Source organism: Heterocephalus glaber, unplaced genomic scaffold (assembly GCF_053883595.1).
Source record: "Heterocephalus glaber isolate CG9 unplaced genomic scaffold, H.glaber_assembly_v1.0 deba00001608, whole genome shotgun sequence".
Classification (NCBI taxonomy): Eukaryota; Metazoa; Chordata; class Mammalia; order Rodentia; family Bathyergidae; genus Heterocephalus; species Heterocephalus glaber.
In genome coordinates this window covers 1,893,871-1,920,830 of record NW_028258379.1, presented here as the reverse complement: position 1 = coordinate 1,920,830, position 26,960 = coordinate 1,893,871, and the positions used below count along the sequence as shown (strand labels likewise).

Here is a 26,960-nt window from a genome sequence, read left to right as displayed (position 1 = left end):
GTGCCGGGACTGTGGACACAACTCAGCGGCAGAGCGCTCGCCCGGAAACCAGAGCACAGGTGGATCTGAGAGGAGCTAGCTCTCCCAGCTTCTCACCTGGCCACCTACACTCCTCTGCCAGGGTTCTCCGAATTAAGATGCTTATAACCGCCCAATGACTAAGTCGAGGAAAAAAAACATCTCGGGACGCTTGCAAAGACCTCCTAAGCCTGGTGGAGAACCTAAATACTAACACACAGCGGGCAGTCACAAAGCCCTTGCGGGGCCCAAGCCAGCGACGCTAGCCTCCGCTCAAGGCTGCACCTTTCCTCAGCTTTTCTCTCAACAGCGTGCGAGGCCACTGTCACAAAGCTAACTCCGCCGACCTCTTCAAAAAGTCGGGTGCTGCCTGTGGGTCCCGCCCCCAGGAATTAGACCCCAGCTTCGCCGCTTTCTCCCTTAACATTTGGCGGACTCTGGACTGTGCAGCAGGCAGTCAGCTCCGGGACGCGCGCGGAGCATACTTACGTTGCTTAGCAACAGCCGCGACTCTTCGGCCGCCGAGTCTTCTGGCTGCTGGGCCGAGACGTACCAGCCCCACTCCGTGTGACAGCTCCCCTGGGACGCCTCCATGCTGCTCCTTTGCTGGCCACCAGGTCCCTGTGCGAAGCTCGACTCCAGCCCTCTGCCCGAATGGATAATCGCGCCAGAGGTGGAGCTGTGGGAGGGCCCTTCCGGGTTCTCGTACTTCACCGGGGCGGGCAGAGAGAAGGGAATCGTCGAGATCTGATGACGCTTCTCCCTCCTCGGCGCAGTGATGACGTCACCGCGGCCCACGCCACAAAACATCCATTTTTGAACCGCACGGAACCATGAGGTGAGGGGTCTGGTTATCGAGCCAGCTGGGGAGCGACGCCCAGACTTGGGGAGGTGACGGCCCGGTGCCCATCCTGGCATACAGGGCCTGGGGGCCCGGGCGGTACCTTTTCGCTGGGGTTTCTTTGTGGTCATCACCCCACCCCCCCCGCCCTCATGCTGAGCTTAGGTCCGACACTGGGCAATGAGGCCTTTTGATACAGCCTTTGACCACGTTTTACAAATAAGAAACTGAGACTCAGATTCACTAATTTAACCCAGGGTCGCCCAGCTGGTTAAGTGTTAAGATTCAGTTTGAACCCTGAATGTGAACTTTGACTTCATTGCTGTACAGAATTGTGGTGCAGAGCCCTTCTCACCGTAGTCGCCAGTTAGGTACTTTAGAAGACGAAGTGAGTAACATACTGTGGTTACAAGACTCAGCAAAGCCTCTTCTGAAAATGCGGAAGCCTCTAGATGTAGTGAGGACACATGCCAGTAAAGCATGGAAGACAGACAGCTTGGCAGTATACGGTATTAAGAACACACTCACTGAGGCTTAAATTCTTGCCTGACCACTTACCTGCAATGGGACTGTGTGTGTTAACCTATTTGGGGGCCTTCGTTTACAAAGCTCATTTACAAATAGTATGCCAGTACCCGCCTCCCAATACTGATAATATAGCATCTGCTACAATAAGCATCTATAAGCATAGGAATACCTAGTAAACATTGCCTTTGGTGATATATAGTAACTGCTTTATTTATAGATGATTCTTTAATTCAGATCTCAGTCTTCCAGTCTTAATTCTATAGAAAATTGTAGGTAAGAGGGTCATTGAGTACAACAAGGCTGACGGATCACTAATTCATCCAGGTAGCAGATGGACAGAAGCTGCAAATAATAAAAGTCATCCTTTTCTGCAAAAGATAGTATACTTCTCTCACACCATTAAAAGTTTGTTTAGCAGGTTATTTGAAGCAAGTTAGATTTTTATTCTCAAAAGCCACTGTGAACATGTTCATTTGTAGCTTTATGATTTTTTTTTAATGAATACTTTTTTCTTTTAAAGAATCTTATGGAGGCCATTTGGATTCTCAAGACTTTTGAAAGTAGAAAGGTGTAACCCAACTGAATCCGAATTGTTGATTCCACTAGCACGGACAGCGCTTACACAGAAGCTTAGGAAAGCACCTTGTATTTTCTTGTTGGGTCAAAGAAAAAGAGTCTCAACCATGCCAGAAATGGAAACAAATAAAAGTCACTCTGAACTGTTTTCACCACCCTCTGATGTTCGAGGAATGACAAAACTTGATAAGACAGCTTTTAAAAAGACAGTCACCATTCCAGTGCTTAAAGTGAGGAAAGAAATAGTCAACAGATTGATGCAATCCCTTAGAAGGGCAGCACTGCAGCGCCCAGGAATAAAGCGTGTGATTGAAGATCCAGAAGATGCCGAATGTAGATTAATTATGTTGGATCCCTATAAAATACTTACTCATGATTCCTTTGAAAAAGCAGAACTTAATATTTTAAATCAGCTTGATGTCAGTCCACAGATATTTAAATATAATTTGGAACTAACTTATGAAAACTTTAAGTCAGAAGAGATCTTGAGAGCTGTGCTTCCTGAAGGTCAAGATGTGATTTCAGGGTTTAGCAGAGTGGGACATATTGCACACCTGAACCTTCGAGATCATCAGCTACCATTCAAGCATTTAATCGGTAGGTATGTTGTGGTAATGTTCATGTACTAGAAAGCAATCAGCAAAATCTAATTTTTGTTTTGAAAATTATTTTTTAAATGCCACATTACAGGACAGCTTATCATTGTAATTTTAAGCCAAATTTTGAGCTGCATATATTCTTTTGAGGGCCAATTTGGCATACTCTTCAGAGTCATAGCAAGTTCTAAATATTGGTCTAGGCTTTTAGGTACACCAGTACAGAACTCTGTTCTACACTGAACAGAATTTGTTTTGGTATACAAGACTATTAGGCCTTTGGGATAATGTTTAGTACTAGGTTTTATAAATGGGTTTTCATAGTCAAAACGACAACACTGTTTACTTAATGCTTTTATCGAGACAGTGTTAACTAAGCCTCTTCTGTATCTTAGGCACTATACTTTGTTTCTTAGAGGTTCTAGCTTTTTCAAAACAATGCTGTTAATGTCCTACCCCTGTATATCCGGGTTTAAACCTAAGGCCTTAATTCTTTAGGATAAGAGAGAAGTAGAGGACTAATCAAAATTGCATTTAGCCTTATATAAATATTTGATGTCCATACGTTCTCTAGAGTCCTTTAAAAAAATTGAAATTTTCAAAACTTCTAGGAATTATTTTCAGCTTTAAAATGTAGTACTCAATGCTTTGCATGGGTAGGATTTTAGAACTGTGCTGTTAGGCATTAACTTTGTTTTTATTGATTGATAATGTACAATGGTAGTATAATAAATACTTGAGCAGAACTTTGTAAGTGTTGACTGGGTACAGATGTTAGATGTAGGCTTTCCTACAGTTATTGCCTACTCTAACTCAAACATTCCTTTGGCATGCCTATTTTTTAAAACTCATAAAGGGGCAATCAAAAGTTAAAATTAAAGCATTCCCATATAGTAATAATTTTAAAGATTTTACTATAGAACTTCAGAATTGACTTATTTTCATTTCTCATTTAAAATTCTAGCCAGGTATGGTGGTGCATGCCTGTAATCCTAGCACTCAGGAGGCTGAGGCAGGAGGATTGCTGTGAATTTGAAGCCAGCCTGAACTACATAGCAAGACCCTGTCTCAAAAAACAAAACAAACAAAAAATTTACTTCTACACCGTAAAAATTGAATCCAGATACCTGAAGCAGATCAGGGAAAGAGCAATGACTGATTAGAATGTATTGATGTTATCATATTCAAAATCAGGGGTCCAAGTATCAGAGTAAAAGTGAAATTCTGGTTATATTTCCACATATTTGTATTACCATGTACTTTTTACTAAGTTACAAATCAAGTTATTTTTTCTTATGCAATGAAGTAATATATAGATTTTTATAAATTTCTAAAGTGCTGACGAAAAACAGATTAAAGGGCATCATTGTTATTGCCATTTCTGATGTATTTTACTATTTTTGTAGCTTTTCTGCTTATGGATATTTGAGGAAAAGAACATTTAGATCATTCTAAAGAATCAGTGTTTCTTTTGTTGGAAACATTGTTTTGCTTACATATATTTCCAAAGTGGAGGCATTTGTTCAAGAACACAGTAAAACATTTAATTTGAGCCCAGTAGGGATGGGCAGATGTTTTTGCTAATGTTTTCTGGGAACATTTGTTGCCAGGTTCTTCACATTCTTTTCCACTTCCCTATGGTCTACCTCTTGCTTACTTATATTAGTACATTTGAGATTTAGTAAAAATGTGGACAAATATTAGGTAGAGCCTAATACCCAATTTTTTTCTTTAAAAATGTACCCATATATTTTGTGTGTATTGGTAACTATCAGAAATTAATTTTAGTATCCTGTTCAACTCTACAACTGTATGCAGCATTGCACACACTAGGTACAATAGGTTTTAAATCTATAAACCAAAAGAAAATACAGCTTATTTCTGTTAAATATTTCCAGTTTTAGCATTCATTTTATAACCAATAGACAGTATTTTATTATTAATTTTCATCTTTTAGGCCAAGTTATGATTGACAAAAATCCAGGAATCACCTCAGCAGTAAATAAAATCAATAATATTGACAATACATACCGAAATTTTGAAATGGAACTGCTATCTGGAGAAGAGAACATGATGACCAAGGTACAGAATATTTCATTATATCCTAGTAGGATGTACATCAAGATTAGTGTTTAGAATCAAAATAGGTGGAAAAATTAAAAAATATGTATAACACCCAATATTGATGAGTATGCCAAAATCTAAGGACTTACATATTATTGGTGGGTTAATATTGACAGTAAAGCCTTCTCAGAAGAATTGATTAAATTCTGATAAGGATACAATGGATTATTATTAAAATTTTTTAGTTCTATATTTCTTTAAATGAATTGCCAGTCGACAGGGTAAGTGACAGAAAATAAAGTGGTAAAATATGTAGTTCTCAAGACATTTAAGCCTTCCTAGTTATACCTGGAGAGACTTTCAGTTGGCAGAAACTTCCAGGAACATTTTCCACTCTGGAACCTTAATTTGGCCAGAGCATATGCTGTGCCTTGGAAGGGAAAAGGTCTATAAATTTGCAGTTAAAGTCCAGGAAGCAGGAGATAGAGAATATATCTATCAGATTCATATAACTTTGGAACTTTCTGGTCTTTAATTCTTCGTTCATAAAATATTGAGCTTAGTATGTTGGCTAAGGTCATATTCCATAACTATAATTTTAGTTTTATTTTCAGTATTCTAACATGTCTATGATGGACTGGAAAGAAATCTTACAAGTCTTATTTACTTTTAATTGAGATTTAGCTTCAATGTATGTATTTAGTATACCCATAAAAACTAAAATTTGGGAAAAGAAATACAGGAATGACTCATTTTGTATACTTGGTATAATTTATAGATGGGAAATTTGCAGAGTTCAAGTGAAGACTTAGTAGAATACGTACCTCCAAATTTTGCCTCCCTTTTGCTAACTAAAAATTAAAAAGAGGGAAGCTTGCTATGTGGAAGTATTATCAGCACCTTACCTACATACTATAAAGATATGTGTGGTGTGTTGTTTCAAATTATAGTTTTTTCCTCTCCATCTAGTGACCTAAGAAAATAATTAAACCAGTCATTTGGCCTTTCTGAAAAATTCCTCATGTGATTGTGTTTGTCTTCAAAGAGATGACTTTTCTCATGAACAAATGTAACACAAGATACGAACTGGCCCCCAAAATAGCATAAACACCGATTCTAATTAAAATGCCTTTAAACCTGCTGTTATTTGCTGTGATAGTGGTAAAGGTAAATGTGTGTGCTCATGTGTATACATACACCTATCCAGTATCAGTGGCTGAAATTTAGGACCAAGCAGATTAACTAAAAAACCATACCTTTTCAGGTTCGAGAAAACAACTATACTTATGAATTCGATTTTTCAAAAGTGTATTGGAATCCTCGCCTCTCTACAGAACACAGCCGTATTACAGACCTTCTCAAATCTGGGGATGTTTTGTTTGATGTTTTTGCTGGGGTTGGGCCCTTCACCATTCCGGCAGCAAAGAAAAACTGTACTGTGTTTGCCAATGATCTCAATCCTGAATCCCATAAATGGCTGTTGCACAATTGTAAATTAAATAAAGTGGGCCAAAAGGTGAAGGTCTTCAACTTGGATGGGAAAGACTTCCTCCAAGGACCAGTCAAAGAAGAGTTACTGCAGCAGCTGGAGCTGTCAGAAGAAAGAAAATCCTCCATCCACATCGTTATGAACTTGCCAGCAAAGGCTATAGAATTTCTCAGTGCTTTCAGATCGCTTTTAGATGGGCAGCCATGCAGCAGTGAACTCCTTCCCAGAGTGCACTGTTACAGTTTTTCCAAAGATGCTGATCCTGCTGAGGACGTGCGGCAACGAGCTGGAACTGCACTAGGCGTTTCCCTGGAGGCATGCAGTTCAGTTCACCCAGTAAGGAATGTGGCCCCGAACAAAGAAATGCTGTGCATCACCTTTCAGATCCCAGCTGCTGTGCTCTACAAGAACCAGACCATCAAACTAGGTGAGCAGTTCCTGGTGAAATAAATGTAAAGTATAATACTTTTCATGTAATTTCTTTGGGATATACATGTTTATTAAATTTGGAATTAGGACATTAGACTAATTCTAGTTAAAGTTATTTTGGTTTAACATCCATCACCATTCAGTTTGACTTGTTTCTCAAAATTTTAGTATGGGACATGGTTCAGTTTAGTAAGAGTCTTTCATTAATCTAATCCACAAGAATGTTATTTTATATCAAAGTTGACTGAAAAATCTTAAAAATAAAAAATCTTTAAAATGCCTGTATTGTTTTTTAAAGTACATTTAACTGTTAAATACCTTATCTCAAATAGGTTTTCTGTATTTGTTGCAGAGGATCATGAAGATCCACCTGTTAAGCGACAGAAGACAGATGATGCCTTTTCAGAAGAAAAAAGAGAAATTGTTTCAAATACTTAATTGGAAGTGTTTTCTCCATCTCACCATTATAATTTTATGTAGTAAAATACAATTTGTATAATTTCATAAAAATTTAATATTGAACTCTCAGGTATTTTGCTCTGCCATCTTATTACCAAATTAAAGTTTGGATGAAAACTATAGTTTTATCTAAATCATACTATATAATTGTATTAGTTAGCTTTCCTGTTGCTGAGACACAATACCCAACACACACAACTTAAAGGGAGAAAGGCTGAATTTGGCTCATGTTTTCAGGAGATTCAGTACATAGTCAGCAGGCTCCAAGGCAGAAACATAATGGTAGACAGGCATGGCAGAGCAAAGCTGTTTAGTCCCTGGTGGCCAGGAAACAGCAGGGGAACACTGCCTGAGAGACATGGGATAGGGACCATAAGAAGTGCCCAAGGCCATGCTGCCATGACACACCCAGATACACCCTGGAGCATGCTTTACTAATCAGGCATTTCCTAATCCAAGGAAGTTGAAAAATCAGGACTAAAGGTCACAATAATTATTTTATAATCTAAATTGTATCCAATTTTTTATTAGATAAATGTGCTTACTGGTGCATGCATGTAGTCCCAATGACTTGTAACACTCAGGAAGGAGGATTGTGAATTTGAGACCTGTCTAGGCAACATGACAAGACCTTGTCTCAAACCAAAAAGGATAAATAGGCTTAAATATCGTTGGTCTCTTGGAAAGAGTTTGTAGGTAATTGTTTGGGTAACTGTGTACTGTTACAATAGGAAAGCACTAATACCATTTTATAGTTATCCTTTATTGAACAGTGTAGTAATTTTACATAATTACTCCTACACTACCAGTTATTACAATAAAAACTGAGGTTATTTAGATCAGGGATAGGCAGACTACATCCTGCAGGCCAAGTCTGGCCCACCATCTCTTTGTATGGCCGAAGACCTGAGAATGTTCCTACATTTTCAAATGGTTGAAAAACAAAAGAATAATATTTTGAGACATGTGACAAAACTGAAATTTGATAGAGCATTAAAAAGGAAGGAGGTAGGGAAGGAAGGAAGAAAGAAAAGGGAAGGCAAAAAGTATTCAAGGAAAATAAACTGAAGACTACTGGACTTTCTGAAGAACAGTTAAGAGTTAAGGACAATGGGGCTGGGGATTTAGCTCAGTGGTTCCACAAACGCAAGGTCCCAAGTTCAATCCCCGGTACCAAAAAAGAGACTTAAGGACAATGGAAGCAGTATCAATCGTCAATTAAAAAGGCAAATAATTCTGAATAGCATATGCCTCTTAATGGATCGATAGATGTTACTAATACTGCTAGTTTTATTCGAGGTGTTACTGCCAAGTTTAAAGTGACTACAGAGTTAGCTTCTATGAATATTCTGTATGAAGTAACTGGGTGAATATTTTCCAAGGAGTTGAGAAAACAATTTTGGACAGCCTCAAGTGGAATGTGTTAAGATGTTATTAACTGACAATGGCTAAAAAACAGAAAAAGTCTTAAATTTACAAAGTTTGTGAAAATGTCAAGAGTTTAAAGCCTGTAGTTATTCACTATATTATTCATCAGCAAGTCCCTTATGGAAAATATTTCAATCTGTTGTTTCTGAACCAGTAGTAATAGGGGTAAACTTCATTTGCTTTCACAGCTAACCATTCTAATTCCTTGAGTTATGTCAGAAATTGAAAGTGAGTATCCTAACCTACCCTACCTCAGTTTGACTTTCTTATTAGCATTTTGACAGTTTTTGGGCTTAAAAGTCAAGATTTAAATTTTTCTTAAGAACCACCCTTAAACATAATTTTGGAACACTGAATGACTGGAAATTAGATGTTGTTGAAGACTTGATATTTCTTAAAAGAATACAACCTAAGATTAAAATAACTTTAATGTGAAATATACTGTAGTAAAACAACTGACATTTGGATTCCAGTATCTTACTTTATACATCTTTCTTGCTATTCAAAAATTAAGATTTCCATCCTCACAAATTAGTGGATATATCCTTAAGTTCAGCATTTTGGGCAGCCTTGGTGCAAAACCAGGAAAACTTCCCCATTTCAAAATCTAACTGCAGTTCAGGAGCGTCTATCTAATCAACTGGAAGTGATTAATGACAATTAAAAGGCAGGTATCAAAGGAATTATTAAGAGTTTTACAGTTGCCTTTCAAGTAATGAATATGCTCAATTAATATATACTCCTAGAACCACGATGTCAAAGCTTGTAGAGCTTTCTATGATACAAACAGCCTGCTGCAGCACATGTGCATAGGTTCACCACCACTGTCCTAGATTGAAAAATATTTACTAGTACCTGTTGTATGAAAAGATATTTTTTTCTAAAATGTAAAATCTCATTCACAGATAACCATCGACAGGTGATTATTTGCAGTTAACTTTGATGACAGGTCATAATTAGATCTCCAATTAAAGGTAATGTTATCCCTCTCCAAGAGTATTACAAAAAAATTGTATTTCATTGTATTTTGAATTTTGTCAAAAAGTTGTGGCTATTTGTTATATCTCCTAAGTACATATATAATGTCCTTGATTTGCCTCTTAGCCTGAAAAGCCTTAAAAATTTACTCTGGTCCTACCCCGAAAAAGGTTGGAGTGGGGCTGGGGATGTAGCTCAGTGGCACCTCGCCTGCCTGGCAAGCGCAAGGTCCTGAGTTTGAGCCCCAGTATGAAAAAAAAAAAAAAAGGTTGAGGACCCCTTCACTCGATCATTAATCACAACCTCAAATACTTATCTTCTAAAGCCTGACAGCTAATGTACATAAATTAAGGCAATAAATGGTACAAGATGTAGTAGGGAAGTAATGAATTAAGAGACCCTCTTGTCTAGCAACATTTAAATTGTTTTGAAACTCAACCCAAGTACTGTACAGTAATTTGCTGGGTCATGAAGTATATATTACAAATAATGTTCTTACATATGTAAAGTAGAAAGACTTTTGGCTCCATTTAGTCATCCTTCAATTGGAGAAGATATTCTATACATAAAGTAGAATACTTAAATACTTCAGTTAATATTTAGCTCTCCCCTTTCTCACTTGGGGTAAGTGAGCACATGGTTATTTCACTATTTAAATCTAGACCCACCTAAACTTTGATATGATACCTAGTAAATAAACTCTTTATAATCTACTAGGAAATGACAGCTATAAAGCTTATTAGATGCAATTTTTTAATTTTGTTAACTTGACAAGTTTTCTACCACCTTGATTGAATTTTAGAATTATTTTCTGATGACTTATTGGCTGTCAAAGTCAGCTTCTAAGCAAAGCTTTTAGATGAACTATTTTAATCAAAGAATACTAAGTCATAATGCATCCTGTTATGTAAGTGCATTCTATACCATTAATTTCTGCTTGAGAGGGAGTACAGGTATTAGAAAATGCATTTTCAAGATAATGAACTCAGGAAATTAACAAGATCACTGAGTTGATGTCATTATGTCTCATAAAAGATCTAGATACTTGCTCTATAAAATTTCCTGAAGGTCTATGAAGTTGAACCACCTAGATCTGGTTTTAGCATCGCTGTTATCCAACTTTGGCAGTCAACTCTGTGGCATGGACTCTGGAGCCTGATCCCTTGCATTCAAATCCCAGTTCTGCTAATTTAAATTGTATGGATTCCTGGCAAGTTACATATTTCTCTACTTCTCCATCTGTTAAAGTAGGAAAAGTAATAGTAGTATTGTTGTAAGGATTAGATAATACAACGCATGAATCATAGTGCCTGGCACATAGGTAAACAGTAATTGTTAAAATATTATTTCTAAACTAGTGTTGTAAAATGGTAAAAGACTTGATTCATGTAGATGAAAGACTGATGTAGTCTTTGTCCTGAAAGAGGAAATAAATCACTGGGAGGTTGAGAAGTAAGCACATCAACTTAGAATATTTGTTGTCATTCAATCTTTCATTTCATTTGATAATAATAGGATTCAGGTGACAATTTTAAGGTAAACTCAGAATAAGTCTTGAAAGCCTTCAAAATGTATTATTTCATTATTTCATTCTCTTTTAAGTACATTATTTTTGCAGTTGAATGTAACAAAGCTTCAACTAAGTTCAATATTCTATTTGAACAGATTTGTAGATTTAAATTTTTATTTTGAGACATTCTCACTGGGTAGTTCAGCCTGGCCTCAAACTCAAAGTGATTCTCTTGCCTCAGCCTCCTAAGTGCTAGGATCACAGGCGTGTGCTACCACAACCAGCCTTATATTTAAAAATTTAAATCCTCAAGATTTTAAGGAATAAGATAGGTACCTTGGTAGAGTATACCTAGAATTGGACTTGGATTAAATACCAACGTGTGTTCTTAATTCTGGTATTTTATCAACCTGTGTATAGTATTATGGTCTAGTCAATTATTCAGTGCCTTGGTTTTCCCATTTACCAGATAGAAATGTAAAGATGAATATGTACTCCTGAATTTAATCTCTACTTAATAAAATAAGATGAATTTATTACATGTGGCTATTTCACCACAAGTCTTGGTTCACAGCTTTCCACCTATAAAACCAACATCTGTTGTGATGGAAATTTGATAGGAAATTCTTTAATTTGCTTGAGAAACTGTGTCCCATATCCAGTGACCTATGCAACAGACCCATACAAACCTGGGATGCTACAAATATATCCAGCCTATCCACATCCACACTCTTTAAGCAAAACCCTGGGTATAATAAAAGCCTTTGAAGTTTCAAAGGAACACTACATCAGAGTCTACAACTTACTATGCATAGGTATATTTCACTTAAACTGTACCTTTTCCAGTCTCCAACATTTCATCATAAAATGAGCTCATACTGGAGGTGAAAGGGACATTTAGGTATTAAATTTTATTAACTTGCTTCTTTGAATTTGTCAATAAAGCAGGTTAATGCTGTGCTCTGGTTTATCCTGACTGCCTCACAGCTGGGAACCACCTTGATCCAGGTTTGCCTCACTTTCCACTCCTCAAAACTGGCATTAAGTTCTTAAAATTGAGGGAGTGACATTATCACAAGTCAGGTTTTACTTGCCACAACCTGTTAGTAGAAGGGAATATATCCACTTGTCTGGACTAGTTCTAAGAAGACATTAGGAAAAAAGGAGTTTTATGAGAAGAAATAATAGAGCTGGATATTAACACTAAATGTTGTAATCAAAATGGCATTTTAAAATGTGTTCAAGTAAAACAGTGTAATAAGAAAAACCACAAAACGTACTATAAAGTCTAACTTTATTTTTTAAAAGATTTTACAAGTCTGTCAACCTTAAACATACATCTATGGATTATTTATTCTTCTCTTCCATCAGATTAGGCTCACTGCTTCAATCCAATTCAGAAAAAATATAAGTAAAAAATAAATCTTTTTCACAAATATGTATCCCCTATATTTCTCATCTTAGATCTGAAATTTTCTCTGTATAAATATTTTAACACAGGTGTTAGTGATAGTACTGTTGTACAGCTGCACATGGCTATCATTTTACAAGTTTGTTTTACTTTTCTAGTTCCCTGGTTCAGCTCCAAGGTCCAAATCTTATACAAGGCAAAATCAAGGTTAATTGGGCTTCCAAAAAAGCCCACTGAATGCATCCTGTAGTGCTCTGTGACATGCAAGAGAAGAAGTATAGCCTCCAGCAAGGTCCTGTGGCGAAGCAGCTCTGACATGGTTTAAATATCTAAAACAAAACGAAAGTGGAGCAATGACACAGAAAGCACATACACATTGGTAGCATTTTACAAAACAAGAATGAAACATTTCAGTTTTAAGAGAGGAATTCTGAGATTGAGATGTTCAAGCTTTTATTACTGGGTTATTACCTTTTGAAAGACATGCCAACTGTACATGAATTGTCTAAATTAGAACTAAATTACAGTATGGTCTAAAAACAGTTCTGAAGGAGTTTCAAAATACTTGCTATTAAAATTTTCAGTCTTTCAGTGTTCAGGCCTGATGTTTTTTGGCTACTGTTTGGGCACCTAATCCTCTCCTTGCATATTTTAAAAATATACACTATCACACTTATGATTATAGTACCAGTATTTTTATATAAACTTTTTGCGCAAACCCCTAAATACCTAAGCAAATAGCAGAAAGGAGAGAGAACATACTTGTTACCAATATTCCAAAAGTATATATAGTCTTCTTCCTTCTAGGAAAGGGATTCTTAGAAAATGACAAGTCCAAGGAATTTCTGAGTCTGAGCCTGAGTTCAAAATAATATCTCAAATAATGAGTAGAGAAGAGTCTTTTGAATTGATCTCAAAAGACAGTATAAGAGAAACAAGTTTTCTTCAATCACACACAGTGTTTTTAGCAACTAAAACTTTCTACCTTGATAAAAACAGACAAAACAGGCCTTGAAAAATACAGGACAATTCCAGCCAGAGAGGGACTACTCTTTAGCATGGTTATCAACATTGTTGGAAAACAAATATTTCCAGCTTTGCTTTAATGCCTGGTTTAGGAAACCACATTGTTTCTTCAGGTCTCAGGAAGTTAAGCTGCTTCACCCACCTAGGAATTATGGTTATGGCAAATGAATAAATCAGGTAACAGAACATTTTAATAACTTGGAACCTTTTCCACTCATTCATCCAGACTTCCTGTGTGTCAAGATGTTAACACATGAGCAATTTATTATACCTAACATAACAAGTCAGGTTTTCATTTGTATCCATGTTTAATAACTTTGTGTGATTAAAAATTACATGACAAGGTAAGAGACCAAATAGAAAAAGTGGTTAAAATAAGACACAGGCTAAGCTCCTAGAAGGGGGTACAATTTATTCACATTGCCACAAATCAAGTTGTTAACTCAATTATTTGCTTCTAGCCAAGGCTGGAATGGGACAAGAGAAGAGGAGAAATACTATTTATTGAGCTATAATCTAAAATTATTTTGGCACTGTATAGCAGGATAAAATATTTGCCCATATATTTTCAAACTGTATTTATTTACAAAGTATATACATACTGTGCTCCTACATACATGTTATTATATAACATAATTACACAATACACTAATATAGTAAATATAAAATACGTGTAAATAGAAAATTTAAAGTATGAAATAAAGTTGTTATTTAATAAAAATTTCTTTTTCAGAGTCAGGGTCCTGCTACATAGTACTGGCTGGCCTTGAACTCACTATGTAGCCCAGTCTAGCCTCAAACTGGTGGCAATCCCTTTGCCTCAGCCTCCCAAGTGCTGGGATTACAGGTGTGTACCACCCACATCCAGCTTTGAAATAAAATTATTGAATAAAAACTTTAATATTTTTTCTCTATATTCTATCTTATATGTCCTCCTGGGATACATTGCACTTTGGAGGGACTAGTCATTGTCAAACCCTCAGTAGAACCTTATGTCTACAGGATTTCAATAGGGATTCACCAAACCTACCACACAGTCAAAGTTATCTGCTTATTACCTCCCACAACATAATATCAACTGTTAAGATTCTGATGCATAGGAAATGAGGTATCAAGTCACTTAAAAGTCTTAAAAATTAGGCTGGTTTCACTGGGAAATCAATAACTATTATAGAAATAAGTGATATTTTTACACATAATTTGGCAGTGAAATGTTCCACTCCCAATACAAGTTTCTAGATAATTTTATCCACAGACACCAAATGATGTTCTATCACTCCTTTCCTCAGACCCTCAAAAGAAAAGCATAGTTTGCATCAACTCCAATAGCTGTTCACTCATTAGAGAATCTGAGCACCACAGGAGAATGTTTGTCAACTCTAAGAAGCCAACTATCACAAATAAGAATTGGTTTTCATAGCTGTAATACAAACCACTGTGCAACTGTTTTGATTTGTCGCAGTTTGGTACAGCTCGCTTCTGGGAAAGTTGAGTCATACCATCTCTGGCTTGGCAACTGCAGCATAAACTTGCAGTATGCATACAGCTTTTTATATGTTATCCTGAGAAACCTGAAACAGCTGCACTGCTGGCAGGAAAACACAGGACCACCAGTAAAATATCCAAACAGTTGCATCTTTTAATTTATGACTGTGCACAGTTCAGCTTTTATAGGTAAAACGTAATAAACAGTCATACTCGTTGAGCCCATAAATGTATTTTTAAAAAGTTTACCTAAAATGATTAATTGGGGTTTGAAAATAGTATTTCTTGAACACAGTCATAATGCAGAGAAATGAGCAAATATTTTAAAATTTGACTTATTAATGCTAAGTTGTATGATTCTGCCAAAATCAAGTCAATTAAAATTTCTTTCCATAGCACTGAAGAAAATGTACTTCCTTTCTAGCAATCATTTACATTAAACATGTCTGTAAGTATAAATCTTTGAGCTCTGCCTATTTATATTGCAACTGCTGCACAAAATATTATGTTAAATATTTCAAATTTTTTTCACCAGGGCAACTACATAAATTCTAATTTTTAAAAACATAGTTAATTTGGGTGGGGGATTTAGCTCAGTGGTTTCGCTGCCTGCTGTGCAAGCGCAAGGACCCGAGTTCGATGCCCGGTACCAAAAAAAAAAACAAAACCAACAATAACAACAAAAAAAACATAGTTAATTCTTACTCAATTGTGGATTTTAATTTTTTAGATATCTTAACTCAATGTCCTCAAACCCTGTAATTATTGTGGTATGCCCAAATATTTTTAAAGGATCTGCCACGTTGAAACCACACGATGAAAATTCAGGGTTGTGCCTACTTTTTCACTTTAATCCACATCTGTGTTATTTTAGTTCTTTCATGACTGTTACAACTACATCACTGAATAGGATTCCTGGGGTTTCTGGCAGAGTCAGTATCATTTCATGTACACCTTTATACAGCAGAATGAGGAAGAAGTGTTAGCCAAATTTATTTCCAAAAGTTAAACTCAGTTGGATTTTGGAGGCTGGAGGTAATTGCTCTGACTGTTTCGCCAATCCCACGACACTATTACTGTTTTTCATGGGTTTATTTTAAATATGTGTAAATCTTATAAGCAGAAACCAGGAAAGAAAAAAAGGTTGGCTTATTTTGGTACCTATATCCTCATTACTGAAAGTAGACTAAACTAAGATTTTTTAAAAAATCACACCTTTGATTATTAACAAAGCTAAGAAAGAGATTGTTTTCAAAAGCATGTTTAAGATAATTCTTGTACAAAGGGCATCTGATGTCCTAATTTATACTCTACCACTGCCTTCCTTTGCCATTACCTATCAAAATCCCTTTCAAACAGACTCCAGAGAAGGGGGAGGAAAAGCAATGAATTTTGAGAGGAGAATAAAGTAAGCATTTGAATACCACACTTGAAAGTTTGTTCCTCAACTTTGATTTCCTACACTGTCATTTTTTCTGTTATACTTAGAAGCTTTTACTCCTAGAGGAAGGTGGTATAATTTACACTTAGCATCAAAAGACTTCATTTTCTCAGTTCTTTAACAAAGACAGTGCCTCTGAGATTAATCTTTCACCATTTCCCTTACTTTAAAAGCCCTATCTTGACCATCTGGCTAAAGTCTTGGACACAGCTCATTTCAGTGCTATTCAACAATGCTTTGGGTTCTCCTCTAGGGGAAGAGAGGACAAGGGTTGTCACTCAAGAGCATGGGGCAGCAGTTTTCCTCTCCAATCTTAACCTGTTTATGATAGCACACTGGCTCAAGAGAATCTAGAATTCTTGGAATTTAAATTGAAATGAAAATGTGAAGTTCATATTAGTTTTTCCTACTTCAAATTACCAGCCCCTATGGAGAGCTGATAAGTTGAACTGGTTCAAACCAAAAAAGGTAGTGAACTGTAGAGACTTAAGTTTTGTTTTTTTTAAACTGGAGTTTTTCTTTCTTCTTTTTTGAAACAGAGGCTTGCTATGTTACTCAGGCTGGCCTCAAACTGCTGGGGTTCAGGCAGTCTTCCTGCCTCAGTCTTGTGAGTGGCTGCATGTCACTGTTACAGGTTCAAGGTGGCCCATTTTTTAAAGTACATATTTAATGATGTCATGCATTAAGCAGACCCCTTCCAAATTTATCTGTGACCTAGCCCATGTCATTAAGAGAAATTAGCTAATTTCAGCTGTCAAAACCAAGAGCTCTTGTAAGAAGTTCACCCAAAGCTGAAAAAGATTTACATTAACAGACTGAAGTATATCTCAGTGAGATTCAAAAATAACCAGAACAACAGGGTGCTCAGACAACTATCACTAAAAATGAGAAACCCTGAAAACAGGTTAGCACTTAGGTGTCCTATCTTAATGACAGTATCAGAATAATAGACAAACCATTACAGAGGGGAAGAAATAATCATTCATTCCAAGATAAATGAGGAATGGCATTCTAATTCAGATATACTGTCTATATTCTGAGATATACTGTCTAGATTCTGAGGGCAGTTTGGTTATAAAACAGATGTATTCAAATGAGTACATTTACTGCAGTGAAAAAATGTCAGAAATTTCCATAGACAATCATATTACTTGTTACTTTATTCTCTAGCCAGCAGGTGATAAAGTGAATACACTTATTATTGAAGCTTATTTCATATGTATTGGGAACAGAATGAACAATTATGACAGTTATTAAAACCATCCAAACATCAAAGCCCAAACTTAAGATATTAAATCACATGGTGACCAAGTATACACCATAATTTATTGATACTCATAATCAGTAACTGAACATAAATTGTTCAGATAAGCCTTTCAAACTTAAAACTGAAGTAAACTATGCAATTTATTGCTATCAAAGAGCACATTAGGTATTTTAGGATAGAGTAGCTATTGTTAGAAATAAGTGTAATTACATAATGCAAAGAATATATCCTTGATATGAGTGTGAACTACAGAACACATACAGGATATAGCCACTCAAGTGTAACAGTCTATGAACAATATTATTGATGGTGCTGGCTATCTTAACTGATGACTTCTAAGGATATCTCAGGAATCGGGTGCTACGAAATAAACTGGATAGAGCCATGAAAACAGACATTAAACAGTAGCCAATGGACCTTATGATTTTTCATAAATCTCAGAAATACTTCTCAAAATCAGAAGATATTTACCTCAAAAGATTATTATTTCCCTAATTTTAGTACAGTAGCCCTTCCTTATCTACAGGGGATATGTTCCAAGACCCCTCAATGGATGTCTGAAAGTGCAGGTAGCAAACTCTATACATACTGTTTCTTCACGCACATACATACATACCTGTGATATAAGGTTTAATTTATAAATTAGACACAGTAAGAAATGAGTAACAATGCCTGGTAATGAAACAGAAGAATAACAATACACTACAATAAAAGTTATGTGAATATGGTGACCCTCTCTCTCAAAATACAATTATTTTATTCTTAAGAGCACAAGGATTCTTCTCTCTGTGTATTATGCCTGGCTTTAGAATGTGCCATGCAGCTAGGCCCCATAGTACCAGAGTTAATCTGCCCTGGTGCCTCCTCCATATTTGTATAAATATAGGTTCTACTGGCCATCTTCCTTCAGAAAAGTACTGTTTCATCTTGCTTTGAATGGTATCCTTTCTTTTGTCAACTTCAACTCTATTGGAAAGGGAGAGGAAGCTTCTTCATTAACAGATACACCTTCACCAGTAATTTTTATATTTTCTAGTCCAAATCTGTTCCTGAATCAAATCTTAATCTTCCTTTAAACTCAATGTTTTCTGGTGCAACACACTGCTGTCAACTGGATCCCACTTTCTGCACATATTTTCCACCCAAAAATTTAATGCCTTTCATTATAAGCAAGGACACATCACACACTGGCCAAAACATTTACTACCAGAGACCCCTACAGTTAGGTTCCAGTACCCTGCCCAGTATATGATTCAGGCCTGAGAAATAAATACACTAAGAGACAGAAGTAAGAGAGAGAAAGCGGGGTGCCAGGAGGACCAGTGCCAGTGCAACTGACAAAGGCACTGGTCAGTCCCAGGCACTGACTTTTATTGGCAATCAATTGGGGTAAAGCAAGCTATGTGCAATTTCTATGAAAATTAATGTAAACAAGGCTTGTAAAGGATAAGACAAAGCATTCTCGAATTAGGAACAGAATAGAAAAAATATATGGTTGTAATTAGAACATTGTCCTTCTAGTAAGAAGATTTTAGGTGTGGGAATGGAATTTAGGTGCAAGTTACTCTGACCTCAGCATGTAGGCTTTGGCCGGACTCTATGAATAAGCCAATTGTGGAGTTAATGCTTTACAGTCTGCTTGGGCATAATCATTATTATGGTCCCCTGCAATTTAGTTTGAGGTGTGACAACAAAACTAGCATATATTTCTTTTTGATTTTTCACAATTTTACAGACTGAAGATTCATTCTTACTGCAGATCTTACCAACTTCAGCATATAACTGATTTTCTTTAGTTAAGAACTTTTACCTTTTCTGTAAAGAAAGCACTTTACAGCTTTGCTTTTGCATATTCAAATTGTCAGTATCATTACTCTTGTGCTTTGGAGCAATTATTAAGTAAAATAAGGGCTACTTAAAGACTAGCAGTCCAATACCATAACAGTTGGTCTGATAACTCAGATAGGTCCTAAGTGAGTAACGAGTGGGCAACATATGCAGCATGGATACACTGAGCAAAGGGCTAATTCAGGATGGATAAGACATGGTGGAATGCCATAAGATTTCATCATGCTACTCAGTAGTATCTACAACTTATGAATCTAAAACTTATAAGTTGTTTACTTATAGAATTTTCCATTTAATATTTTTGGACCATAATTAATCACAAGTAACTGAAACTGTGGAAAGAAAAACTTTGGATAAGGAAGAAACTATTGTACTGTTCTTATATATTTAGATGAAATTATATAGAAAATGGTATAAATATTTTTCTGATTCTTAAAGCACTAACAATTAACAATATGACAATGGTAAACCCGTACCTATCTATAATTACTTTAAATGCATATAAATTCACCAATCCAAACACAGTGAATAAATAAAAAACAAACAACATTCAACTATGTGCTGCCCACAAGAGATTCACTTTATGAGACCAGCATTACTTTAATACCAGTGCTAGACAAAGATACTACAAGATTACAGGTCAATATCCCTAATGAACAGAGAAGCAAAGATCTTCCATGAAATACTAGCAAATGGAAATGAACAGCACATTAAAATAATTACTACACAATGATCAAGCTGGACTTATCTCAGGGATGCAAGAATGGTCCAACACATGCTATTCTACAAATGTAATACATCACAGTGACAGAATGAAAAACAAAGCCCACATAATTATCTCAACAGACAACAGAAAAGGTTTTTAAAAAATTCAACATCCTTTCATAACAAGAACTTGACAAAGTAGATATAGAAAGAACATATCCCACCCGAGGAGGTGAGCCTCTTGGGCCGCTGTACCACTGCCCGAGAGCACAGAGGAGGTGAGCCTCTCCCAGGCCGCCATACCACTGCCCCAGAGGGCCGAGGAGGTGAGCCAAGCAGGCGCGAGCACACCCCCCACCCCCACCCGTGCCGAGCCATTACCTGGATCCACACCTCAGAGTTTCAGGGGTCATAAAGGACATTGTTCTGAGCTTGAGAAGATAGAGTAGAAGCGAACAGCAGAAAGAGGGCCTCTCTGAGGCCCCTTGATGAAAAGTAAAGCCCACTGGAAAAGTGAAGAAAATCTCTGCAATAAAGGCACACCAGACCACCTTAGTTGGGGGAGCAGAGGTGTGGAACAGAGGAGCAGGGCTGCAAGCAGATCCCAGCCAGGGCCCCACCCTGACCCCAGAGGCTGGAGCACACCAGGCCAAGCCAAGGGCCTGCCTGGAAAAGAACTGCACAGGCACAGAAGCAACAGCCAGAGGTTCGCCCCAATACCCTCAGTAAGTATGTGAGACCCTAGCCAGAAGCTTGCTCACACAAGAGGAACTGGGGTGCACAGCCTCCAGCCAAAGACCCTCCCAGACAACAGCTACAGAGGGGCCCTAGCCAGTGGCACACTAGATATAATCCCAAGTGTGCACAGGCCCCAGCCAGAAGCCCATACAGACAGCAGGTCAGGTCAGGGATCCAGAAGGCCACCTTTTTGAACCCAGGAATTAGAGTACTAGTGAGCCACAGAGAAAAGGCAGCACTGTGCCTTGGTGAAAATTGAAGACCACTGGGTGAGCAAAAAGTTGCCTCAACAAAGGCACAGGAGGCTACATCTGCTGAAATGAGATAACGTGTAAACAAGCCTCTAAACCAGACTTCCAGCTCACCTAAGGCAAATCCAAAGGGAAATGAGATGGAACAATCTGATACTCAACCCCCTGGACTCCCTGAACTGGCAACAAAAGAAGATCTGGAAAAAATGATATCAGGTAACAACAGAGATTGTGCCCATAGTGGAAGACATGATTAATGAATCTAGAGCAGACACAGATAAAAAAAAATAGAGGAGCTGAGGAACAGGATGGAATCTCAACACAGGAAACAAATGGAATCCATAAAACAGATGCAAAGAGATTTCCAGGAGATTAAAAACTTCATTGAAAGTTTATGCAGCAGAATGAGCCAATGCAAGGATAGAATTTCAGATATAGAAGATAAGATTGCAATTAGTGACCAGGAAAAGAAAAATTTCTTTAAAATAGTAAGGGGCCATGAGAAATCAATCCAGCAGCTGCTAGACGATGCAAAGAAGAATAACATAAGACTGATCAGAGTCACTGATGAAACAGGAGAGAATGCAGATGACATAAAAAAACTGTTTGCAGAAGTGATGGCAGAAAACTTCCCAAGCAAGGGAAATGAACTTGTCATACATATAAGGGAGGGATATAGGACTCCAACTAGCCTTGATCAAAAAAATCTACACATAGGCATATAATTAAGATTCCAGAAAGCCAACGGAAGAACAAAGTTCTACAAGCAGTTAGAGAAAAGAAACAAATCACATACAAAGGAAAGCACATCAGAATTACAGCAGAATTCTCAACACAAACCCTCAAGGCAAGAAGAGCTTGGAGTGATGTATTTCAAGCCCTAAAGGAAAACAGCCTCCAACCCAGATTGATGTACCCTGCAAAACTATCTTTCAAAACTGATGGTGAAATATGATACTTTCACGACAAAGACCATCTTAGCAACTTCATGAATACCAAACCAGTACTCCAGAAAATTTTAGACAATATCCTAGGAAAAGACAATGAGGATCACAACCCCAGGAAGCCAAGCAGGATGAACCCATGGGCATGATAAGAAATTAAATGCAAAAGGGGAGAATCCAACAAAAAGAAAAAGTCATGACAATGATAAGTCAATATGTATCAGTTTTAACTATCAATGTTAATGGTCTCAATTCACCAATCAAAAGAAATAGACTGGCAGAATGGGTCAAGAAGCAAGATCCAACAATATGGTGTATACAAGATACACACTTAATTCAAAAAGAAACTCATAGACTGAAAGGCAAAGGGTGGAAAATAATACTCCATATGACAGGAACCTGAAAACAGCAGGAGTTGCTATCCTCTTTGCAGATCAAGTGGATTTCAAATGAAAATGTGAAACACTTCTGGTCCCAAGAATTTCAGATAAGGGACAGTTAACCTATATGTACAAATCTATTGTGAACATGTGTTTTCATTTCTCTTAAGTAAAAACTTAAGAACAGAACTGTTGGTTCTTTACAGTAATATAAGAAATTTCTATATTGTTTTCTAAAATGGTTTTATTATTTTACATTCACATTAGCAGTATTAGAAAGTTCTAACTGGTTCACACCTAAGCTGACATTTGTTCTTTTAAAACTTTTAACTTAATCCCCTTAATGAGCATATAATACGATCTTGTTATTGTTCTGATTTGTATTTTTCTGATTCTAGAGCTGCACACTTTTCCTTGTGCTGTACTGGCTATTTATCATCTTCTTGTGTCTACTTTTTAATTGGGTTGTCTATTAATGAGCTGCAAGAGTTCTTTATATATTCTGTTCATAAGTTATATGTATTATACATATGTTCTAGTTAAGGACTACTTTTCATTTTCTTAACAATGTCTTTTAAAGTTCTAAATTTTGATGGAATCTCACTTATCAATTTTTTTCCTTTATACATCATGTTTTTTGTATCCTGGGAAGTTCTTGCCTACCCTAAATTCATGAACATTTTCCCTTATAACTTCTTCTTACAGTTTTATAGTTTTAGTCTTTCATATTTAGGTTCATAGATCCTTTCAAGTTATTTTTATGTATGGAAATGAAGAGTTGAGGTTAATTTTTTACATACAGATACCAGGTGTTCTAGTACCATTTGTTGAAAATATTATCTTTTCCTCTGCTCTTGAGTTTATGTTCTATGAAATGTTAATGTTAAATAACTTTTCAAAAATCAGTGGACCATATATGTGTGGTTCTATTTCTAGATTCTCTGTTTTATTCCATTGATCTATATGTCTTTCCTTACACCAAGAGAGCCTTGATTACTGTAGCTTTACAAGAAGTCTTAATTAGGTAAGAAATGTCTTCCAACACTGTTATTTTTTTTTCTTTTTACTTTTCCACATCCTTTCTACTACTACATTACTTTAAAATGTCAATAGCCCATTCTTCATTTATAGCAAGTATACATAGAACTGAATTTTTATATATAACTTGTGTTTTCTAATCCTGCTAAATTCAAGTACAAGTTCTAGGGGCTCCTAGAGATTTCTTAGTATTTTCTCTGTAGATGGTCATTTCATCTACATATAAAGATTTTGCTTCTACCTTGCCAATCCTATGCTATTTGTTTATTTTTATTGCCTGACTATTTTGGTTTGGGCCAAGGTTTCAAAGTTTAATGGACAGATGAAGAGTAGGCATATCTGCCCTTGTTCCCCACCGTAGGGAGAAAGCATTGTATCTTCTCCATTCATATAAGGCATTTTTGCTGGAAGTATGGAGTACATGTCTTTGATCTGTTGAGAAGGTTCTGTTCTACTTCTAGCCTCCTGATAGCTTTTACCATGAACAGCTGTAGAAGTTAGTTCAATACTTTTTCTGCAACTACTGACAGGATCATATGGCTTTTTCCTTTCTTCTGTTAAAATGATGACTTTTGGAGGTGGATCTTCCAATGCTGAACCAACACTGCCATTCCTATAATAAAATCACTTTCTACATAGTGCCAGATCTGACTTCTAATAGTTTGTTTTATTAAACAAATTTCTATCTATGTTCATACTTTTCTCTTCTATTATCTTTATCCAGTTTTAGGATTAGCACAATGTTGATTTCCTAAAATGAGGGGAGACTTATTCTTTCTTTTTTCTGCTTTAAATGTTTGATATAATTTATCAGTTAAAATGTATATGAATGAGCCTGTTATTGTTATAGGTAGGTTTTCAAACTAGGAAAATACTTTCTTTAATAGGTGCTATTCAAATTTTATATTTCTTCCAGAGTCAGTTTCATGAATTTGTCTTCCAAGGTACTTCACAGACGTTTTCAAATGTATTTCAAAAAAGATTTTTGTAATATGCTTTCTATATCCTTTTAAATTTTATAAAATCTGTGGTAATGTCCTCTAAATTTTGATATTGTAATTTTTACAAATGTATAATTGATATTGTGTAATGGAAAGAAAAGGTCTAAAGGAGCAAGGGAAGTAGGAGGGGTAGAGGAAAGGAAAGAAGGGAAAAGAAAAATTATGAGAAAAGGAAAAAACATGAAAACAAAGACTTTGTAAATAAGGAAAGGTGGAGGTGGTGAAGGGAAGGTAGGAGAATGGGGAAAAAATAAGAACCAAGATACGTCATGTAAAGATACAAGATCCCAATGATGAATGTAACTGTATTTTAATACCTAAAATGTACCAATAAACTTAATGGGGAAAAAAAGAAAGAACATATCCCAACACAATAAAGATTATATATCACAAGCCTACAGGTAATATCATGCTAACTGTAAAAAGTTGAAAGCTTCCTATAAGATCAAGAACAAGACCACAGTGCCCCCTCTTACCACTTCTATTCCATGTGGTATTAGAAATCATAGCCAGGCTAATTTGGCAAGAAAACAAATTAAAGAGATCTAAAATAGAAAGAAGTTAAATTGTCTCTGTAGCTGATGTAATCTTATTTACAGAAAATTCCTAAGATTTCTCCAAAATTTAGAATTCATAAATTCAGTAACATTTTAGGATACCAAATGAACTTTCAAAATGATAGGATTTCCTATATACTGACAAGGAATTATCCCAAAAAGAAACCAGCAAAACAAACTCATTTACAACAGGTATCAAAAGAAAAAGAAAAAGACAAACAAAAGAGTCAGGAATAAATTAATCAAGGAGGTTAAAAATCTTTATAAAATATTGACAAAGAAAACGGAAAAAGACACAAGTAAACAGAATACCCCTTATTCACAGAATGGAAGGATTTAAACAGGTGCTCCTCAATTTACAATGGGGTTACATCCCCATAAACCTATCTTATATAAGTGAAAGTGCATTTATTTTACCTAATCTACTGAACATCATAAATTAGTAACCCAGTACATTACAGTGTATCATTTCTTTAACCCTTGTGACTGAATGGTTGCCTGAAAGCTGCAGCTCACAACTGCTGCCCAGAACTGCAAGTGAGTATTGCACCAAAGGAAAAGATTAAAATTCAAATTTCAAAGTACAGTTTCTATGGAATGTATACCACTTTTGCACCACTGTAAAGCAAAAAAAAAAAAATCATACTTTGAACCATTCTTAACACAGAGACTGAATTTAAAATGTCATAAGACCCAAACTGCTCTACAGATTTACAATCAAATTAAACTGAATACTAACTCTACTAATTCACAGTCCCCATCAAAACCTACTGACATTTTTCATAGAAATTTTTAAAAAGAACCCTAAAATTTGTACAGAGCCACAACAAGCTATGAAAGCCTCAATCTTGAGCAAAATAAAAACTGGAAGTGAAAACTACGTTATCTCAAAAGGTGCTAGAAAAGTATAATAATCAAAACAGCACAGTACTGATATAAAAACAAAGAACAAAAATGTATAATAGATATTGTGAAATAGGAAGAAAATGTTTAAAGGGAAAGGGAAACTAGGGAGAGAACTGGGGAAAGGAAAGAAAAAAATTGAAAGAAAGAAGGGAAAAATGGAAACAAAGCTTATGTATATAGAAGGGTGGAGGGGTTGAAGGGAGGGCAGGGGAATGGGAAAAAATAAGAATCAAGATATATCAGGGCCGGGGATTTAGCTCAGTGGTTTCGTTGCCTGCTGCGCAAGTGCAAGGACCCGAGTTTGATCCCCGGTACTAAACAACAACAACAACAACTAGATATATCATATACAGGTACAAATTCTCAATGATGAATGTGGTCATAAGGTATACCTAAATGTACCAATAAACTCAATAAAAATTCGAAAAAAAAAAACAAAGACCAATGAAGTAGAAAACAGAGTCCAGAAATAAACCCAAGCATATATGGTCAGTGGATCATCAACAAAGGGATAAGAACACACAATGGGGAAAAAGTCTAATAAATGTTGCTGAGAGAACTAGATATCCACATAAAGAAGAAGGGACCCTTATTTTTACATTATATACAAAACTGAGCTCAAAATGGATTAAAGACTTAGACATACAATTTGAAGCTGTAAAACTGCTAGGAGATAACATAAGAGAAAAGCCTTGGTATTAGTCTGGGCAATAATTTTTTTTATAAGGCCCTAAAATAACAGGTAACAGAAGCAAAATTGGGACCACATCAAACTAAAAGACTTCCATACCGCAAAGACAGCAATAGAAGGAAGATATAATTATAAAATGGGATAAGATAGCTATAAATTATATATCTAATAATAAGTTAACATCCAAATATATCCAAAATATGCAAGTAACTCAACTCAGCAGTAAAATAACCAAACTAAAAAATAAGCACAAGACATGAAAAGATATTTCTCAGAAAAGACATACAAATGGCCTACTAGTGTATGAAAAAATTTCAATAAAACTAATCATCAGGGAGATGTAAATTAAAATCAC

General features: G+C 36.1%; 3 protein-coding genes across 8 annotated transcripts in view; 1 reads left to right on the top strand and 2 right to left on the bottom strand.

Annotated features, from left to right (window-relative positions):
* Slc38a6 (solute carrier family 38 member 6) overlaps positions 1-990 on the bottom strand; it is a 66,818-nt gene extending 65,828 nt beyond the window's left edge. For all 3 annotated transcript variants that reach the window (XM_004837437.4, XM_021247867.2, XM_087195222.1), the window contains exon 1: positions 508-990. In XM_004837437.4, coding sequence (XP_004837494.4) covers positions 508-990 — 483 coding nt within the window. The remainder of the gene's footprint in view (positions 1-507) is intronic.
* On the top strand, positions 708-11,452 carry Trmt5 (tRNA methyltransferase 5). The gene is made up of 5 exons (XM_004837438.4): positions 708-856; positions 1,908-2,560; positions 4,517-4,641; positions 5,888-6,539; positions 6,894-11,452. The coding sequence occupies exons 1-5, from the start codon at positions 852-854 to the stop codon at positions 6,977-6,979; spliced, it is 1,521 nt and encodes a 506-aa protein (XP_004837495.1). The 5' UTR covers positions 708-851; the 3' UTR covers positions 6,980-11,452.
* Positions 6,055-26,960, bottom strand: part of Mnat1 (MNAT1 component of CDK activating kinase) — a 240,901-nt gene continuing 219,995 nt past the window's right edge. For 3 of the 4 annotated variants that reach the window (XM_087195224.1, XM_004837439.3, XM_087195223.1), the window contains one exon: positions 12,194-12,656. Coding sequence is in view for 3 of the 4 variants with exons in the window: in XM_004837439.3 (XP_004837496.1) it covers positions 12,536-12,656 (121 nt within the window). In the remaining variant the exon portion in view is untranslated. Of the gene's footprint in view, positions 6,551-12,193; positions 12,657-26,960 lie in introns of those variants that run through there. The other variant, XM_021247889.2, reaches the window with a different exon arrangement.

Bases quoted from the DNA above. Each gene is read 5' to 3' on its own strand.
- Trmt5 (XM_004837438.4), top strand. The intron at 2,561-4,516 runs GTAGGTATGTTG...TTCATCTTTTAG, and splicing joins ACCATTCAAGCATTTAATCG to GCCAAGTTATGATTGACAAA. The intron at 6,540-6,893 runs GTGAGCAGTTCC...TATTTGTTGCAG, and splicing joins GAACCAGACCATCAAACTAG to AGGATCATGAAGATCCACCT.